The sequence below is a fragment of the Ammodytes marinus genome (assembly GCF_949987685.1).
Source record: "Ammodytes marinus genome assembly, chromosome: 5".
Lineage (NCBI taxonomy): Eukaryota > Metazoa > Chordata > Actinopteri > Uranoscopiformes > Ammodytidae > Ammodytes > Ammodytes marinus.
Window position 1 is genome coordinate 23,767,669 of NC_137234.1, and position 18,735 is coordinate 23,786,403.

At 46.5% G+C, this 18,735-nt stretch overlaps 1 protein-coding gene across 1 annotated transcript; it reads left to right on the forward strand.

Moving 5' to 3' along the window:
- The first annotated feature begins 402 nt into the window (after positions 1-402).
- tshz3a (teashirt zinc finger homeobox 3a) lies at positions 403-17,997 on the forward strand. The gene is made up of 2 exons (XM_080028165.1): positions 403-752; positions 13,793-17,997. The coding sequence occupies exons 1-2, from the start codon at positions 713-715 to the stop codon at positions 17,113-17,115; spliced, it is 3,363 nt and encodes a 1,120-aa protein (XP_079884291.1). The 5' UTR covers positions 403-712; the 3' UTR covers positions 17,116-17,997.
- Positions 17,998-18,735: the final 738 nt, after the last annotated feature.

Below are 18,735 nucleotides of genomic sequence, written 5' to 3' on the forward strand. Positions count from 1 at the left end.
ATAGCAAAGTAGCAGGCTACAGTTCTATGATAAAAAAAAAAATTACCTGCGGCCGATTTAAAACACAATGTGATGACGATCTAATTCAGCGATGATGACGAGTCCGGTGTGAGAAACTTACCTGGTGAGATTACTGGGATATGACGCATTGTTTTGATTGTGGTTTTGTGGCTGGTAACTGTGTGTTCTAATAGCTCGGGAGTTGCTGCGATCCATGGTACAGGCAGTAGAGGTAGGCTATAGGAGGAGGACGCTGGCTGAGCGCGCTGTGTCCGCCCCTCTCTGAGAGGTAAAGAGTTAACGGAGCGGTGGGTTTGCCCATTCTCCTGCTGTGAGTGACGCGATCATCTCTCTTATCCCTCAACTTTGCCTGTTGCCAGACCAGGCAGCCGAGGTGGACGCTGGCGATTACTGCAGACATTCTCAACGCGATCACACACACACACACACAGGAAAAAAAGAACATTTCCATCCCTCAACACCTCGTTTATTTATTTTATCACGGCTGACTTTTCACCCGGCAAGGCTGCGATTCCGTAACGATGATGTTTAGTTTTTCTTTCTATCGGACTCCCCGATGTTCCCGTGCAGTCTACTCCACGAAGGCGTGAATCTTTTTTGACTAGAGGTGGATCTTCCCGGATACGGCGAGGGGGTCTATTAAAGAAAAAGAAAACAAGGAGAGTTTCACGGAAATCCCCACAAATACAAAATGCCAAGGAGGAAACAAGAAGCGCCCAAGCGCGCAGCAGGTACGTGTATCCAACTGTAATTTGCGTAAAAAAATAAGGTTGTACTACCGTAAAACTGCGGATGTTACCTTTGTTTTGTAAAGCTCACTTTACAGTCACTGCATTTCCGTTTCCACTTTGTGTGTGTTTTTTCTCTGGCTCTCTCTCTCTCTCTCTTTAACGATGCGCTTTGTCACTCTTGGCTACTCTTGTGAGACCTCATAGAAACCTTTTGAAAACGAATGTACAGTTTGTAGGCGACACAGCGATTCTTTGATCCTGCGGTTTCGCTCTCCACGCTGTGCGGCCACTGTATAGCGTAGTCCCCATCGGATGAGTTGACTGCTGTAAACTTTCGCTTCCTATTGTTCCCAAGCTTGAATCCCTGTTAGTTTACCGACCTCAGCTGTCCGAATCAATGCGATCTGTAAAGCGTAAAAGCCGCTGTAGAAAATACGCAGTGTTTTCTTGGTGGTGAAGTGCCCGAGGCGTGCCATAAGGGGGGACATTTAGGGCTTTGTGCGCATTTGATCCAAGCGCATAACTTCTTTGCACAAAACCTACCTCCTGAGCGTTTTTTTCTTTTCTTGGGATAAGATAAACAATTTGAGAGCAGACAATGGGGTTTCGTGGGCTGGAAGGAGCCATAATCGACAGTTGCCATGTCTGATTTGACGGTTGATTGATTGGCTGTCATGCGGCTTTGATCTGATCCTTCCCGATTTGCATCAGAAAATCACTTCCCACCATGTGCTGCAGGCCCCTGACGTCACGTTTAAACCACTTTGAAAGGCCCTGTGTACTTTTCTCTCTCTCTCTCTCGTTCTCACTCACTCACTCACACACACACACACACACACACACACACACACACACACACACACACACACACACACACTGTGATGGTCAACTGACTCACGAAAAAGTGAAAGAAGGGGGGACAAAGTGGTTTCACTGTGAGACATCACACACACACAAACAGACACACATTTGCAGCAAAGAACATCTCACTCCCATGTGCACAAGCTCACTTGTTCACTTTGAACACACACACACACACACACACACACACACACACACACACACACACACACACACACACACACACAGTGGGCGGAGGAGGCGGGAGGAGTGGGTTAGAGGTTGTAAAAGGAGCCGTGTGCTATGTAATGGAGGGGAGGAATGGGTTTGCTCTGTCAGACCGGGCCGTCACAACGGCTTTGTTTCATGTTTGATTTAATTGTCTCTCCCCTGACAGGCCCATTCATCAATGGCTTTAATGGTCAATCAGAGACAGGCTGAGTGAGTGCTCCCATTCTGTTTAGCCATAAGCTGGCCTGGGCTTTTATTCCATCAAAATGCCCCAGCCTAATGTACATGCTCACTGGCTCAGAGTGGCCGCGGGGAGCACATAAAGAATGACTGAAAGCTTTCTGATTTCAGATCACTGAGAAGGATGGTTTTTTTTTCATCTCTATGCTCTCTCCTCCCTGCCACGCTGCTGTTTCTCTGTTGACGAACGGGAATAAAAGGCTGTAATACGGATCGTTTTGTGTTTTTAGCAAAACAACTTTGTTTCTCCCCGAAAACCACGCTTCTTTGTTCATTCATTCATCCGTTCATTTCTTCATTTTTTTCGTGCTCCCCTTCCACCCCTGTCAGTCAGCCCGTGCAGCTGCAAGTTATAAAGTTGTCAACTGTTCAGTGGCACACAAAGGGTGATGATGAATTGATTGCAGCACAGAGCATGGTGATAGAGAGAGCAAAGAAAAGGATGACAGATGATGGGCCTTGATTAGGGACTTAGGGGGAGAGTCAGCCCACTGCAACCTTGAGACTTGCATGAAAAATACCCCTCCCGCCCCTCCGCCACACACACACACACACACACACACACACACACACACACACACACACACACACACACACACACATGCATCCAGCACTGCTCTCTCATTGTCTCTCCACCACACACTCTCTTTCTCTCCTTCCGCTCTGTCTGAGAGGGTTTCTCTCTCTCCCCACACAGTTGAAAACTTGTTTTGCCTGCTTCATTAGCGTTGGTCCAATTAGCCGTGAGGCTGATGGAGTCCTGACAGGCCCCGTGATTGGAGATGACAAGCTCGGGGTGCCCAGCCCAATGAGGTTTGCCACCACTTTGATGTAATCAACTTGATATTACACAGAGCCGCTCGCCTTTGGTTGTGCTGTAACTCAATTTTCCGCTGCAGGTGACAAATGGGCCTGCCTACCTGGGTCAGGTCTGAGTGCTCTTAACAACCGAGGGCAGCTGGCCACGTAAACAGCCCGGCAAACATGAGAAAGAGACTTCTCCCAGCTGTGGAAAATACAGACCCCAAGCTTCATTTGTGGCTGGTTATTAGATTGGCCGCAGCTCGTAGGCAAAGGAGCTGCTCAAATGGCTGCAGAAAGTTGAAATACTCCAACGACTTAACGGGAAGCCGACATGGACTTTACAACGTGTGGGCAGGCAGCAGCGGCTATTTCACTGGAATGTCTAACCTGTACAGTACGTCTGCAGTATGGTGTCAGTGTGCTTACAGTGTTGCATGTGTCAGTGCACAGTCAGGCCCTAAGTAGAGAAAAGCCACCCTCTCCTTGTGTGTGTGTGTGTGTGTGTGTGTGTGTGTGTGTGTGTGTGTGTGTGTGTGTGTGTGTGTGTGTGTGTGTGTGTGTGTGTGTGTGTGTGTGTGTGTGTGTGTGTGTGTGTGTGTGTGTGTGTGTGTGTGTGTGTGTGTGTGTGTGTGTGTGTGTGTGTGTGTGTGTGTGTGTGTGTGTGTGTGTGTGTGTGTGTGTGTGTGTGTGTGTGTGTGTGAGATAGTGTCCCTCACAGAAGGGAGGGGTGGTTAGTCTGATTTGGACCATGCTCCACAGCAACAGTCTCTTCTTTCTGCAGGGTCAGGATTTTGGTTGCCAGACTGGCAGCCATCACTCATGTCTGTCTGTAAGTGTGTGTGTGTGTGTGTGTGTGCGCGCGCCCACTCAAATCAGTGAGCTTCCACTTTCTGACCTGTGTGTGTGTGTGGGTGGGTTGAGGTTGGCTTGTGATACTGATGAAAGGAATTGTAACAGTAGACCACCTGCTGGGGTCACGCCATAATTCTCCGTACTCTGTAGGCCTTTGGACGTTGCTCAGTTTCTTCCGCTCCTCCTTTCTTCTCCATCTCTCTGCCATCACATACGTAGTGTTCATATACTCCGCCTCAGAGGCACATGTTGACGCTAGTAAAGACACAAGCATTTAACAGCACACATTGCGGACACATGCACATGTTGCAAATGGCTTGTAAAAAAAAAGAAATCAAACAAAGTGAAGTAAGCTGTTTTTATATCTGTCTGCCTTCCTGTTGTTTATGTGTGAAAATCATGCTCTTACGGAAGCGGCGGGGGAGCGCCAGTTGGGACTTAATTGTTCGACCGACATACAGGACTGACAGCCTTATAGCGAGCTTTAACAACACTACGCCTCTCTGCTGGCCTTGTTTGCAGGTGTGAGTGCGGCAATTGTTTTGGCCTGGCAGGCCCTGTTGCTAATGAAAGTCCTGTGGCTGGATTCCGTTGAGGTTGAGTCACGTCTGTGATCTATGTGTCTGATAAGTGCATACCTAATGAGGCTATGAGCACCAGTGGAGGGAGGAGGAGGAGGAGGGCTGACAGAGTGTTTCCCACAGGTATTGACAGATGCCTTTTTGTTTTTGCCATAGGCCTTGACTCCATAAATCCTGCCTGTGTAATGATAACAGTGCCACCCTGCCAGCAAGTGAGTGAAAGAGAGAGTGTAAGAGGAGAGAAACAGAGAGAGAAGGGAGGGGGGGGGGGCTGGTGGTGGGTACGATGAGGTGAAGAAGAGTGGGCGGGGGGGCAGTGAAATGGGCCTTCTCTCTTTTTTAACACACACTTGGCAGATGTCAAGCCATAGGGTTGGGCTTCGGGAGAGAAAGACTAGTGTAAGTGCTGTAGTAGTGTCACAAATAGAAAACCGTTTTTTCTTCCCTCTCTTCTCTTTCAGCTTTTCACTGTGCTTTCAGTGGAGGTTTTCAGTCCGGGACTGTGCTGTCTGGGCACTGAGTCGGAGGCTTTGTAAAAATAGTCCCACACCGCTGTTGTGATAGATGCAGCTGCACTGTGGCGACAATTGGGACAGGCTGGATCCCTCCAATCCCCCACCTTTCTCTCTCTCTCTTTCTCTCTCTGTCTCCCACCCCTCCCAGAGGTAGTAGCGAGTGAGCGTCAGAGCCCTGGTTGGATGTGTTCTCTTTTTCGGGGAAACTGAGCCGCTCCGGTCTTCAGGGGTCCCGAAACCCAATCCAGGAGGAGAATAGCCTGGCCATGCCAGAGAGCCGATTTCCTTTTCAACAGAGTCATTTATCACTGACCCACCCTTCGCTTCTGACACGGTGACGTGTGTCATTTATCAAACGGGCTTTACCAGACACACAGAGAAGGGAGGTGGATAGGGGGCAGAGACCAGGAGAGAGACAGACAGAGAGAGAGAGAGAGTGAAAGAGGGAAAAACAAGACAGAGAGAAACAAAGAGAGAGAGAGAGAGAGAGAGAGAGAGAGAGAAGGAGAGGAATGGAGAATGAGGTGCAGAGTCAATGGGGAGAGACATAGGAAGAGACCGTCGCTTGTGTGCGTGCGTGAGATAGTTTTTCCAGGGAAGAGTGAGTTTTCCTTAAACCCTTGAGGAGGAGAGAAGCGTTTGGGAGGGGAGATTTTTGTGAGATGACAGGGGGAATTGAGTTACACTGAGTTGTGTTTCGATGAGTGACAGTATGTTCTTCCATGACACGTCTCTGGATGTCTGAATAAAGGGGGGAGAGTGTACTTTGTGAGTATACAAGTCCCACAAGTGTGTTGGTGTTATGCACTCATAATATATGCGTGACGCATACACGTGGCGCGTACGAGTGTGCGCGTACGCGTGCCCATGCGTGGCCATATGGCGTCAATGTTTAATGCCTTTTGTGTGTGTGTGTGTGTGTGTGTGTGTGTGTGTGTGTGTGTGTGTGTGTGTGTGTGTGTGTGTGTGTGTGTGTGTGTGTGTGTGTGTGTGTGTGTGTGTGTGTGTGTGTGTGTGTGTGTGTGTGTGTGTGTGTGTGTGTGTGTGTGTGTGTGTGTGTGTGTGTGTGTGTGTGTGTGTGTGTGTGTGTGTGTGTGTGTGTGTGTGTGTGTGTGTGTGTGTGTGTGTGTGTGTTGCTCCCTGATGAGCAGGGCTGACAGGTATCACTCATGCAGCAGCCTGGCCTTTAAATGAACCCGAGCTGCTCTGCTCTCCCGTGGCCCTAACAGGCTCTCTCCAAGATGGATGCTTCTTTAAAAATCAGATTAATGATGGATACCAGGCTTATAGTGCCATTTATCATGAAGAATATTATTTAGGCGGCCGTGTATGGCTGTAACTGGAGAGCCAGGACGAGGAGAAGCAGGGTGGAAAGCCTTAGACAGACACTCACTGTGTGATGGATGGCTGAGCGCCCTCTCTGAGTGTTACTAGACACCAGTGCCGCAGCAGTAGGCCATAATCAGATAGCCCAGGGATGTTTATCCCGCAACTACACTACCCAGATTGCCCTGCCTGAAGGGTTGGTTTATGAAAGGTATAGTCTATCATTATTATCATCTTTAAAAAGTTAGTAGAATCATAAAAAAAAAGTCTAGACGGTGTAGGGCACGTAGACGCCTGAATGGAGTTTATTGCAATTATACATTATAAAATGATCCATTGGATCCATTCTAACTGACTATAATGATTACCTAGAAGTTTCCATTGAGCCTTGCCCAGAAGAGTCCCCAGCCCAACGTCCTTCCCCAACAATCATGAATAAAAGAGTACAGTGAGAGGTCAAGGCAAGGCCAGCTCTGCTGCCTCTATAGAAAAGTGAAGGAGAAAAAAACAGTTGTTTTGTTTTTTTGTCCTCTTCGCGTTCCCTCTCTATGCCTCCTCCTCCTCCTCCCACTCTCTACTGTGATTTATGGTGGCCATCCATCTTCAGGCTGCGTCCATCACCGCCTCGTTGCTAGGCGATCATGGCAGCAGCTGTGCGTTGTGAGTGGGGTTTGGGCGTCCCACTCCCAAACGCAGACTTTATGCCCCCCCCCCCGCCACTACCCTAAGATTTGACTTTAAGCACAGTCCCAGTTCAAATCCCATCTACAGGTCAGGCCACAAACTCATTTCCGGTTTCAGAATCCATCCTCTTATTTTCAACTGAAGCCGCAGTATTAGATGCTGACATAGTGTCAGCTCTTTAATTTAGACTTACGGTAGGCCTGATTTTAGACCTTTCCTGAATTCTATGGTCTTAGGTCCTATGTTATAGTTTCAACAGTCATTTCATTTTGTCATAATAGCATTTTACTTTACCTAAAAATGTTTGAGGGGCAAAAGCATGACAAATTCAGACACAGTCTGACATAGGCATGAGTTAACTGAGACAGTTTAACAGGGAAGTTCCTGGAACAAATAAAACACGAGCAGATCAGTTTGGTCCCTTTTGTGAAAAGAAATATGAACCTCCTGCTAATGAAACTGATCATTGTGTGACTTTGATATTGTGCTTACTGTAGTTTAAGCAAATGCAGTTTAACAGGAGGTTGACCTAAGTAGCATTTCTCTGAAACTAGTTCTTGTAAATCATGTGTAATGTGTTTTGAATAAAATGTTGTAGCAGAAATTATTGAGAAATGAAGAACCAAAAAGGAGAATACCTACAATAAACCTAGTATTGGACTTATTATTTATTTATAGTATTTAGAGCAACATGAGCTTACTTTGAGCATTTGTTTCATGTTGGACTGTCCAGCCCTGTTCACACCACGCGGTGACCTTTTAACACACATTTTCTATGAGGCCTAAACAGTCGAAGGAATGGGGAAATAAACAGCCGTTCTGCTCCATGGAGCTATGCTTGAGAACTGCCTGAGTGCGGCCGAGAGAGAGAGAGAGAGAGAGAGATGGGAAGAGAGGAGGCATGAATGTGGGATAGTTTTAAGGAAGTTTGACTGACCACATATCATCAGAAGAAACTGGCTCGATGTGGGACTGGATCACTGTCTCTTCCCGCGCCATCTCTATCCTTATTGCTGCCCTTATTTTCTTGCACCTGGGCCTGTTTGTTGTTGGGTTTTTTTTGCCATGTTTTTATCGCTTATTGTGGCTGCATTGAGTTTCTAACAGGACCTTCTCGGTTTCTGTTATGTGAGAGTTAGTAGCAGGAGGCATTCTTGAGTTTTTGGCTCATCTAACGTCTGATAAACGAGAGAGATTGTTCAGGTCTTGAAGGTCTGCGTGTGCAGCTGGCCGTTCTGAGGTCAACTCATAACACAACAATTAGCCGAGGGTTGAGTGTATTCAGGGTATTTTTCTTTTTCTCTGTCTCCCTCCCCTTGCTCGCTCCTCTTACTATGTGCATTGACAAGGTTCAGCCCTAAGCTTCGCCTGGGGCCAGAATGATCTCTCTGTTTTTCCCATCTCCCACATCACACATCCTGCACTACAATCGGCGGACACAATGCATTCACAATGCCATCAGGGGGTAGAGAACACACACAAATAAAAAAATGACAAAGACATCCATGATTGCCAGTAACACGATAGCCTGTATAAGGACAATGTAGTAGCAGAGAATCAAAAAAACTTGGAAAACTGAGAAGTTCAAGGTATCCTCCACTGGTCCTATACCTGGGGGAAAAAAAGCTAATTATGTCCGGACCAGTTCATTTCTCAAATGGCCACGGATCACCTGTAACATATTTTCTCATGGGACTTTCAGCCGGGCATGTTAGGATCAAAGGGGAAAGAAGGGGAAAGAAACTAAGTGTGATTGAGTATGTTGCTTTGACAAATGTGTACAACACACAGGCATTTTAGGTATGTCACTGATCTGCTGCTATTTTGACAGAATGGGGCTGTTTTGGACTGAATTATTCTAATCTATTTAAAGAGTTTTTTTTCTTTTCTTTCTTTTTTTTCGGGCTGCTGGGAAACTTGAGAGGGAGTGGAAGTCTGTGTTTTGTGGGTTTTTTGATTGAGACTGAGGTGACTTCCTGTCCTGTCGTGCTCCGGAGCTGTTTCCTGTCAGTAAGAGCCCCCTGCTGAGGGGGCCGTGTTGGTCTTAAGGGCGTCAAGGTCCAGCGAAAAATACTGTACACATGTCAAGAAGCACTCGTCATGTTGTGACCCAGTTTAACTCTCTCCTCTCTCCAGCAGCCCCTCCGATCACCAACCGACTTGAAATAGCTCAGCCCCACATGTGATCAAAGGTCTTGCCAACTACTTCTAACCTCACCTCCTCAGCCTTCTAACTAATAATCACAATAATACTTTATTTATTTGTTATCTTCAACACACAAAATCCAGCTTTATGTATACATGGCCACATGGACATTAGTATGCAATATAGTTGAATAGTGGCAATTTATTTAACCAGTAACAACAGGCTGCAATCCCTGTGCTTTCTTTGTTCCTGTTGCTTGATTGTGATGTTGTCTTTAAAGCCATAACAGTTTTTGTAACCTCTATAGTAAGGCTATAAGGGACCACCCATGTAGACAATTTCCTCTCCCCTCCCTGCATCCCAGCTGCGTCTTTGTGCACGGGACAGTTCCCTACAGAGCGTACAGTGATACGCCAAAGTTATAAATAAAGATGTAATGAAGCTACGACACCCAATTTAACATTACTTTTCAATCACAGCGGTTACTGTTTTTATTTTTACTTAAACAAATCTTGCAGGATGTTCGGTATTATTATTTTTCTCTTCTGTATAATACACAAGAATGTACAGACTGAATTTACAACCATACATGATATTGGTTTGTGTAAAAAAAAAAATGTTAAGAGATTATTTCACATAGTAGTAGCTATATTTAAAGAGGTCTTTTCTGACCATATTTCTGCACAAAAACTTCAAAAAAAGAAGCACTGATTATACACTTTTCATCAGATTTTAAAGCCATCTGCTGCCTTCCTTTTGATGTAAAAAAAAAGAAAAAAGCCCACATGAAATATTGCACTCATGTGGACCACACAAAGGACTCACCTTTTTTATATCGCAAATGCCCGTGGCAAGGTTGGATCTTTTTTTTTTTTATCTCCAAGCAGTCATTTGAGTATGAGGGTCAGACACAGGTAGAGGTTTTAATGACACATCCTGTTTACCCCGTTGCCGTTGGGTGTGATCTGGCTTCTAGACTGTTTTCCCAGCTGTGCTGGCCAGAGCAGGAATTTGCTCCTTGGTCATCAAGGGTCAGATGTAAGAAAAGGGAAAGAGGACTTAGTAGTGGATTGATAAAGGGGTATTGCATTGCGCTTACACTAATGCACGTTCACTAAAAGCTATTTAATGCATAACGTTCAAAAGAAAGGAGGTTTTTTACTTGGGTAACGCACAATGTTTTTTAAAAAAAAATGTTTAGGTCTTCATATTATCATTCATGCATACAAGACCTATTTAAAATGCAGCATCAAAAACAGACAGCGCTTTCAGCAGTACTTGAGGTGAAATAACCCATGGGACAGAGTCAAAGCGACAGAGAGAGGGAGAGAGAGAGATAGAGACACACAGTGAGAGGCGGCCACAGCACCTTCCTGCTTAATCACCCCCTGTCCCTGCCCTGTCTGTTGTTCCTGATCGTCAGAGCAGCACTGCAGTATTTCTATCAGATGATCTCTCCTTCCTCGTCTGCGGCCCTTATGTTTATGAAAATGATACTCCACAGGAATGCCTCCTGCATGCCAAGATGTCACTGTCTTTCCTCATCGCTTGCATCTACGTACATGTATGAGTGTGTTTTGTGTGTGTGTGTGTGTGTGGAACCGAGGGGTTGAGCCCGTGTCATAACTGACTGACTGACTGTAGCTTTATTTATAATTACCTGTGCGCGTGTGCGTTACTGTGTGTGAGATTTAAATATTTTTTTTTCTGCACCTTGTGTGTTTGTGTGAATGTGTTATTGCTATTTCTGTGCAAGCCGTGACTGAGATGTTGATTGTGTGAAAGTGCACCTCCCGCCGTTCTTATCCGCCCCACCCTCGGCACCCCCCCTCAAAGGAATCATTCATGGGACCTAATGATTCTTGTCTTTCCCCACATGGCATCAGCTCACTTTATCATTACAAGAACACACACACAAACGCACACACTCTCTCTCTTTCTCTCTATCACGTACGCACACATACCCACTAGGAAAACTCACACATTGGCCCTACACCATATGTTTGGATATTAGTTAAGACTGCATCCAAGAGTATTGTTGTATTCATAATCCCTTTCTTATTTTATTCTAAAGGAGCCTCTATACTCCCATCACCTTTTATTAGCTTGATAAATCACCTCTGTTGTCAGTCAAGCCAGGGAGAATAATTGGATGTGGTTGTCGCCCTGTGTGATGGATTATCAGTCATTGGGGATTAAATTAACAGATAGTGCTCAGACATAATGGTTTTTGTTTTGCATTTTAAATTGCCTGGGAGCTCGGCTAGAGTCTGTAGGTTTTTATAGCTGGTCCTTTTGGACTTCTCTCCGCCTCTCTGCTCTGTCTTGGCTAAATGACAAATGAACAATAACCTATAAGGCCACCGCACAATTATATGAAATGTAAAACATTTACTAGCAAGGTAAGGCGCAGTGAAAACGGCCTGGGAGGGAATTGCGAATGTGATAACATCGCATGAAATCAGATATAGCAATAGTTTGATGAAATAGCTTGACAATGTGAAGAAATATGTGGACTATTGTTCTTGATGAGGAAGAGAAAGGTGACATGGCAACTTGGTCAAGCAGTGTGTCGGACTCGCCTGATGCAAGCTGACATCCGCAACCAGCTAGCTCAGGACACAAAACACATTAACTACCTCATCCTGGCTGCATTTCCTCTTTCAAATGAGAATCTGACACGAAAACCTTCCAGAGCAAAGTAAAGCGAAAGGAGGGTGTGGGCAGTCGCTGGAGAGAACGGGTAGCAGTGAGATATCTCCCTTTGCGTGTTTGCCCAAGCGTGAGCGATTTACCTCCTCGCTCCCTTCTCCGTCCTCCCAGACCCCTCCCTTCCCTTCCCCTCCACATCCACATTATCATAATTGTGTCCAGAACATGAGGGGCCGGGGAAGTGATCATGTCATTTTATTTACACCCTGCTTGGCCCTTTTTACAAACGACATGCCACTGACTGCCAAGCGGACTGGGGCCCGACGACATCTTTTGATCAGGGCTGTCGGAGCCTATCAGCGGAGAATGGCAGGTAATGGATACCCAGTGACAAACCAAATCTCCGGGAGGACGGAGAGTGGGCCGCACCTGCCAGGTCTCCATTAGGCTGGCCTCTCAGTGGGGCTGCCTGCTGACTGTGCCCCCAGGGCCCAAATCAGACCAGCGCCAGCCGCATGCCTGCTTAGAGATTGGCTGTTAGCACTGGAAATGAGAGTTATTTCAGCTATGACATTTTTGTTTAGACTGGATGTGTGTGCACGGGGCGGTGGGAGGAATGGAGAATTCAGTCATTGTGTGTGTGTGTGTGTGTGTGTGTATGTGTGTGTGTGTGTGTGCCTGCCTGTTTATCCACATGCAGAAGCACAACCGTTTGAGTGCCCAAACTATATACCTACCTACAGATTTTTCTTTGACATTTGTCTCAGGTAACTATATTGTCCAAATGCCCTCTGACTTGTCAACATGCCATTGGCTATTTTTCCAGGAATTATTTGTTTTTTCTTAAATTGAGTCGTTTGATGAGTGAGGTGAACAGGAAATGATAAAGGGGGCATATAGTGACACTGCAGAAGAAGGGGGTGAGTGGTGGTGGGTTGGCGTTGGGTGGGCTGGCTAACCAACACAGAAGACTTAGGAGCTTGTGTGTATTTGTGTCAGGAGCAGTTCTCACACACACACACACACACACACACACACACACACACACACACACACACACACACACACACACACACACACACACACAGATTGCTTATGCATTGGCATCATGTTGACGGTTCTCCCTCTCACCTTATCATCTTCATCCCTGTCTTCCCTCTGTCTTATTTTCTTCCTCCATTTATTTTGTTCAGTTTTCATTTTTATGATGTTTGAAATGTCTTTTTCGTTTGCATGACATTTACCACTCGTTTAGACTGTTGAGATTGTCTTTTCAGAGGGCAGCTAGACACCAGATTATTGATTATCTTCCACAAATAACAAAACTATGAACTCACTAGCAATCTTGAAGACACAGAGGGATGTCTATTCAAAATGTCAAAACTCTTGAACAAAATTCTGACATCCCTTCTTCAATATGCTTTTTGTCTGTGTGTGTGTGTGTGTGTGTGTGTGTGTGTGTGTGTGTGTGTGTGTGTGTGTGTGTGTGTGTGTGTGTGTGTGTGTGTGTGTGTGTGTGTGTGTGTGTGTGTGTGTGTGTGTGTGTGTGTGTGTGTGTGTGTGTGTGTGTGTGTGTGTGTGTGTGTGTGTGTGTGTGTGTGTGTGTGTGTGTGTGTGTGTGTGTGTGTGTGTGTGTGTGTGTGTGTGTCGGTATGTATGTGTGTAATCATAGAAGAGGCAGATGAAGAGGCGTCAGACATATTAACTGACAGATGGAGGTTGATCCAACTCATTTATTACCCCAGAGGAGAATGCCACAGTGAGATTGGGCTTCATTAATTTCAGATTTAGTTTTCATTTCAAGCTGTTGCGCCCTGAGATAAATAAAATGGCGCATTATGTTTTTGCCAAGATATTTCTTTTTTGTTTTCCTCCAATAGAAGGAGTGAAAAGAGGGGAGGCATAAGTTCCGTGTGGCTGGGGTAGTATATAAATACAGGCTCGCCTAGAGGAAAATAACACCTCAACGGTTGATGAGGTGAAATGGGATGACTGTAATTTCTCAGCTCAGCTTTAAAGGCTCCCACACAGATGGCTCATTTATCCCTGGGAGTCCTCGGGCACACATAGCAGGGAAACTTTTTCTCCAGTTATTCTAACATAGCGTGTTCACTCCCTGCAATTTAACTCATCTCTTTCTTTCCCTCTTTGTCTCCATTCTCCTTGCAGCCTATTCTCCTGATGAGCTGACAGAGCACACTGCGGCGGAAGAGGAGGTGGAAGCAGATGACCTGCCCTCGTCCCCTCAGGATGACCTTCCCATGGAAGATGGTTTGGTGGAGGAAAGCGAAGGGTCTGTCAAGGAGCAGCCATGTGACCCGGAATCAGCTGTGGCCGCAGAGCTCTCGGGACAAGAGATGGACAGTGAGTCACATGTGAGTGAGACCAGTGACCGTCTCTCTGACTTTGAGAGCCCCTCCAGTAAGGCAGAGGGCAACTTGGTCTCTGCACCTCTAAATGGTGGCACTAAAACACCTCCCATTGGCATGGACACCTTAGAACAAATGAAGGCCATCTACTCCAGCTTCCTGAGCAGCCCCTTGTGGTCACCAGCACCGCTGAACTTTAATTCCACACCGCCACAGGTGCAGTCTTCGGTTTCTACGGAGAAGCCAGCTCGTAGCAACAGCACCAGTAGCAGTGGTAGCTGCAGCAGTGGTAACTATGACTGGCACCAGTCTGCAGTGGCAAAGACACTACAACAGCATCCTCCCCAGAGCCGTTACCCTGCTCAATCTGAGCACAGCCTCTTTAGTACAGTACAGCTACACAGGCAAAACCCAAAGCTGTTTGGCTCAATCTTCAGCGGGGCAAGTAAATTCCGCTGTAAGGGCTGCAGTGCTGCTTATGACACTCTAGTGGAGCTGACAGTGCACATGAATGATACAGGCCACTACCGTGATGACAACCACGACAGGGCAGGCAGTGGCGGAAAGCGCTGGTCCAAACCACGCAAGCGCTCCCTGTTGGAGATGGAGGGAAAGGAGGATGCACAGAAAGTTTTGAAGTGCATGTATTGTGGCCACTCCTTTGAATCCCTCCAGGACCTCAGTGTCCATATGATCAAGACCAAACACTACCAGAAAGTGCCTCTGAAGGAGCCCATGGCCCCTGTGGCAGCCAAAATCATGTCTTCTAAGAAAAGGGGACTCGTAGGCTTTGACCCGACTGCCTCGCCACGTTCTAGAGAAGGGACCCCCAAAGCTAAGCAACCACAGGCAGATCTGAGCGAACCCTCACGTAAATCTTCCACTAGCCCCTACACCAACGCTAGCAACCGCTATGGCCACCAGAACGGCGCTAGCTATGCTTGGCAGTTTGAATCCAACAAATTGCAGATCCTTAAGTGCATGGAGTGTGGGAGTTCCCATAATACATTACAAGAGCTGAGAACCCACATGATGGTGACAGGACACTTCCTGAGGGTGACAAGCTCTGTTGGAAAGAGAATGAAAACACTTCCCGAGGCCACCTCCCCCAGCCCTCGGAGGGTCAGCACCCCTCCTGAACAGAGGGTCCAGTCTGTACCACTCGCACCCTCCACCTTCTCTCCTCCACCACTTCAAACTACCACGCCTCCCCCCGCCACCTCCCCTCCACTCAAAGAAATCAAAAAGGAGGAGGTTGAGGAGGAGTGCACTGCGCAGGAGATGGTTGGAAATGAGGAGCAAGTTGTAACTCCAGTTCGGAAGGAGGAGGATGGTGAGAAGGAGGAAAAGTATGACATCTCAAAGTATAACTATCTCACCGAAGAGGACCTGAAGGAGAGCCCTAAAGGGGGCTTTGATATTCTCAAATCACTTGAAAACACTGTGACATCAGCCATAAACAAGGCGCAGAGTGGGAATCCAAGCTGGGGGGGCTACCCTAGCATCCATGCAGCCTACCAGTTCCCAGGTGGCGTCAAACTCCAACAGGGCAGCATGGAAAAGAATTCCCCAATGAAGTATTTGTTCAGCGGCGGAGATGGAGCGTTCTCCTCTCTTGCCAAGAACCAGCCCCTCATTTCCCCACCACTTAGTCAATCTTCCCCCTTCCCCAGCAACAACTTCCAGGCAATGGAGGATTTGGTGAAAAAAGTGACTGAGAAAGTAGCAAAAGTAGAGCAAAGGGTGAAGCAATTGTCTCCTAAGGTGGAGAACAATCTCTCTCCCTGTAGCAGTGAGTCTGGAGAATCGCATAAGGGAGGAGAGGCTGACTCACCTCGGGAATGGAGGGCAGTCACCCCAGCCAATAGCGACAGGGGAAGCCATAGTGACAGAGCATCCCCGGCAACAGAACCCAAGAGAGAGACTGCAGTCAAATCCCCACTCGCCTCTACACTGAGAGGCAGTACTGCCATTATCACTGGCCATACTCCTCCAGAGCAGCCCTTTGTCAACCCTCTAAGTGCTCTTCAGTCAGTAATGAACATTCATTTGGGGAAAGCAGCCAAGCCCTCCTTGCCAAACCAAGATCCCCTGAGCCTGCTCTCCAGGCTTAGCCAGAGCATGGCTGAGAGGGCCGCCGTGGCCGCCCCTCCCTCACAGACCAAAAAGCCTGAAAGTGTAGTTGATAATAGTTTTTGCCAGCCCAGTGATGACCAGCCTATGGACCTCACAAAAGGAAAAAGCGATAAAGGAGGCTCTGTTGGCTCAGCCCCACTCACGCCTTCATCCACAGCCTCCTCCATCTCCCCCTCTACCCTTGTTACTCCCTCAAAGCTAACAGTGGTCTCTCCCTACACATCCAGCAGCCCTCTACATGAAAATGCATTGTCGGATATCTCAGACATGCTGAGGAACCTGACGCAGTCCCACCATGTCCCAAAGCCTCCGTCACGGACTCGGGTCACGGATAGAGTCGAGATTGTCGGCTCTACTCACGACGATGATGACGTATCCCTGCATGGCCACAAACGCAAAGGTCGTCACTCTAACTGGAACCCCCAACACCTCCTGCTTCTGCAGGCCCAGTTTGCCTCCAGCCTGAGGCAAACATCGGAGGGGAAGTACATTATCAATGACCTCACCCCACAGGAAAGAATGCATGTGTCCCGTTTCACTGGCCTCTCCATGACCACCATCAGCCACTGGCTGGCTAACGTCAAGTACCAGCTAAGGAGAACTGGCAGAACCAAGTTCCTCAAGAACCTAGACTCCAGTCAACCTGTATTCTTCTGTAGTGACTGTGCCTCACAAATCCGAACCCCAGCAGCATATGTATGCCACCTGGAAGCCCACCTAGGGTTCAGAATCAGGGACCTGGCCAAGTTGTCTCCTAAACAGACTGTTAGGGACCCCCACAGTCTCACTGAGAAACTAGTTCCCCTGGAGTCCTTCCTTTCTCCACAATCACAAGATGACTCCAGTGGTAATGGGCCAGTGTTCCGCTGCCAGCTCTGTGTCCGTAAATTTGCCACTAAGCATGCCATCAAGCTTCACCTCAGCAAGAGCCATGGGAAGTCACCAGAGGACCATATGTTATATGTGTGCGAACTAGAGAAACACTAAATTGCTCTCAGCAGTAGACCTACTGGAAAACACATGTAGAATGGCTGCTAAAAACAAAAGATGACATCAGAATATTGGAAAGTTTGGTAATGTGCAACAAATGCCATGAACTACGGTTAAAAATGTCAGCACAAGGTGTTTACATCTATTCGGCCTACACACATTTCTGATTTCTCTGCATTTGAAAAAGACATTCATTTCACATCAAAATAATGTAAGTCAAATATATTCAGTCTGATTTGTTGTCAGCTTTGTTTTCTCCCTTACTCTATGTACACCTTTGGTAATGTGAGACAACTGAGGGCAGATTATTTCATGATCCTAGTGAATCTCTTGACTAGAAGGTCAGTTAATAACTTGAAATGTATTAACTTTATTGTATTTATTTTCTCTTTTTGTGAGTTTGGTTTTGATTTGCTGGTAGACTGCATGTTCAACAAGTTTTGCTGTTACATATGTACAGTCCTGTTCTGTCCAGATGTTAAAATGCCCTTCCAAACTGGTCATTTTCTATCACTTTAAAACAGCCAAATGCCTGGGGAAAGCTCCTTTAAAGAATCTGCCAAACAGCAAAAGTTCATTGCTTGTTTTTATAGTTTTTTTTTCTCTGTGTACAGTCTATTGATTTTCTTGCTGATTGTAAAAGCTGCCTTGTTCTTCATCACTTAGTAAGGGGCACTTAAGATCCAGGTCTGTGTAAAAATGTAAATATAGTGTATAAGCTTACAACTTGCTGTTTAAATTATGCATACTTGTTATATTTCCTAATTTAAGAGGACTATGACTATCCACTGGTGCAGAGCCTTTGAAGATGATTAAAAGGACATTGTTTTGCACAATAGTTTTATAAATGTTATTTGATAAAAAAAAATACAAATATGTTAATGCCTTGTGCTTCTATGATTAAATTGAATTAACTGCTGCATAAAACATTTGTTTTCTTTCATATATTTATCAATGAGTCATTTGTAGCTCAAGGTCCATCAAGGAATCTCTCATTTTAAGAAGTGACATTGTGAAGCAGTTTGTGGATGAAGAGAGATAACTGACACACCAAAGCATTTTCCAACACGACATTTCCAATTTAGTTTTTCACCTGGCCTACTGTAAATTCACGCATCGTAGAAAAAAAAACTCACCCCTCCCTATTGCTGTCCCACATTGTAATGAGTAAGCGTTTACTAATCAGCTGACGGATTTGCACACAGGGCTACATCTGCAGAAACACTGAGCAGAACTTCAGAAACCTCAGCATTTTCATCCGCAGTTGTCTTCACAACCGCAATTTGTCTAGATATTCCTGGTGATTTCTGTGTTGTTGTGGTGGGGCGGACTGGAGAGGTGCGAGCGGTTGCCACTGCCTGCAAGGCGTCTGGCAGGTGGTGTGTGCTGCATGTAAACCACCAGATGTTTCTGAAACGAGCCACTGGAGGAGGAGGAGGCAGGCGGGCTGCAACAGCAGGCAGAGTGGGCTGATTACCACGGGGGCTTGGATGCCATCAGGAGCCCTGGGCACAGACAGCAGATCTGGCACACACCTGGACTCCAAGACTGTCCCTTGGAAAAAATAAAGCACATCCTATATACGCGCGCTGAGACAAGCTGACAGTGGCGCAGAAT

Bases quoted from the DNA above. Each gene is read 5' to 3' on its own strand.
- tshz3a (XM_080028165.1), top strand. From the start codon at position 713: ATGCCAAGGAGGAAACAAGAAGCGCCCAAGCGCGCAGCAG. The intron at 753-13,792 runs GTACGTGTATCC...TTCTCCTTGCAG, and splicing joins AGCGCCCAAGCGCGCAGCAG to CCTATTCTCCTGATGAGCTG.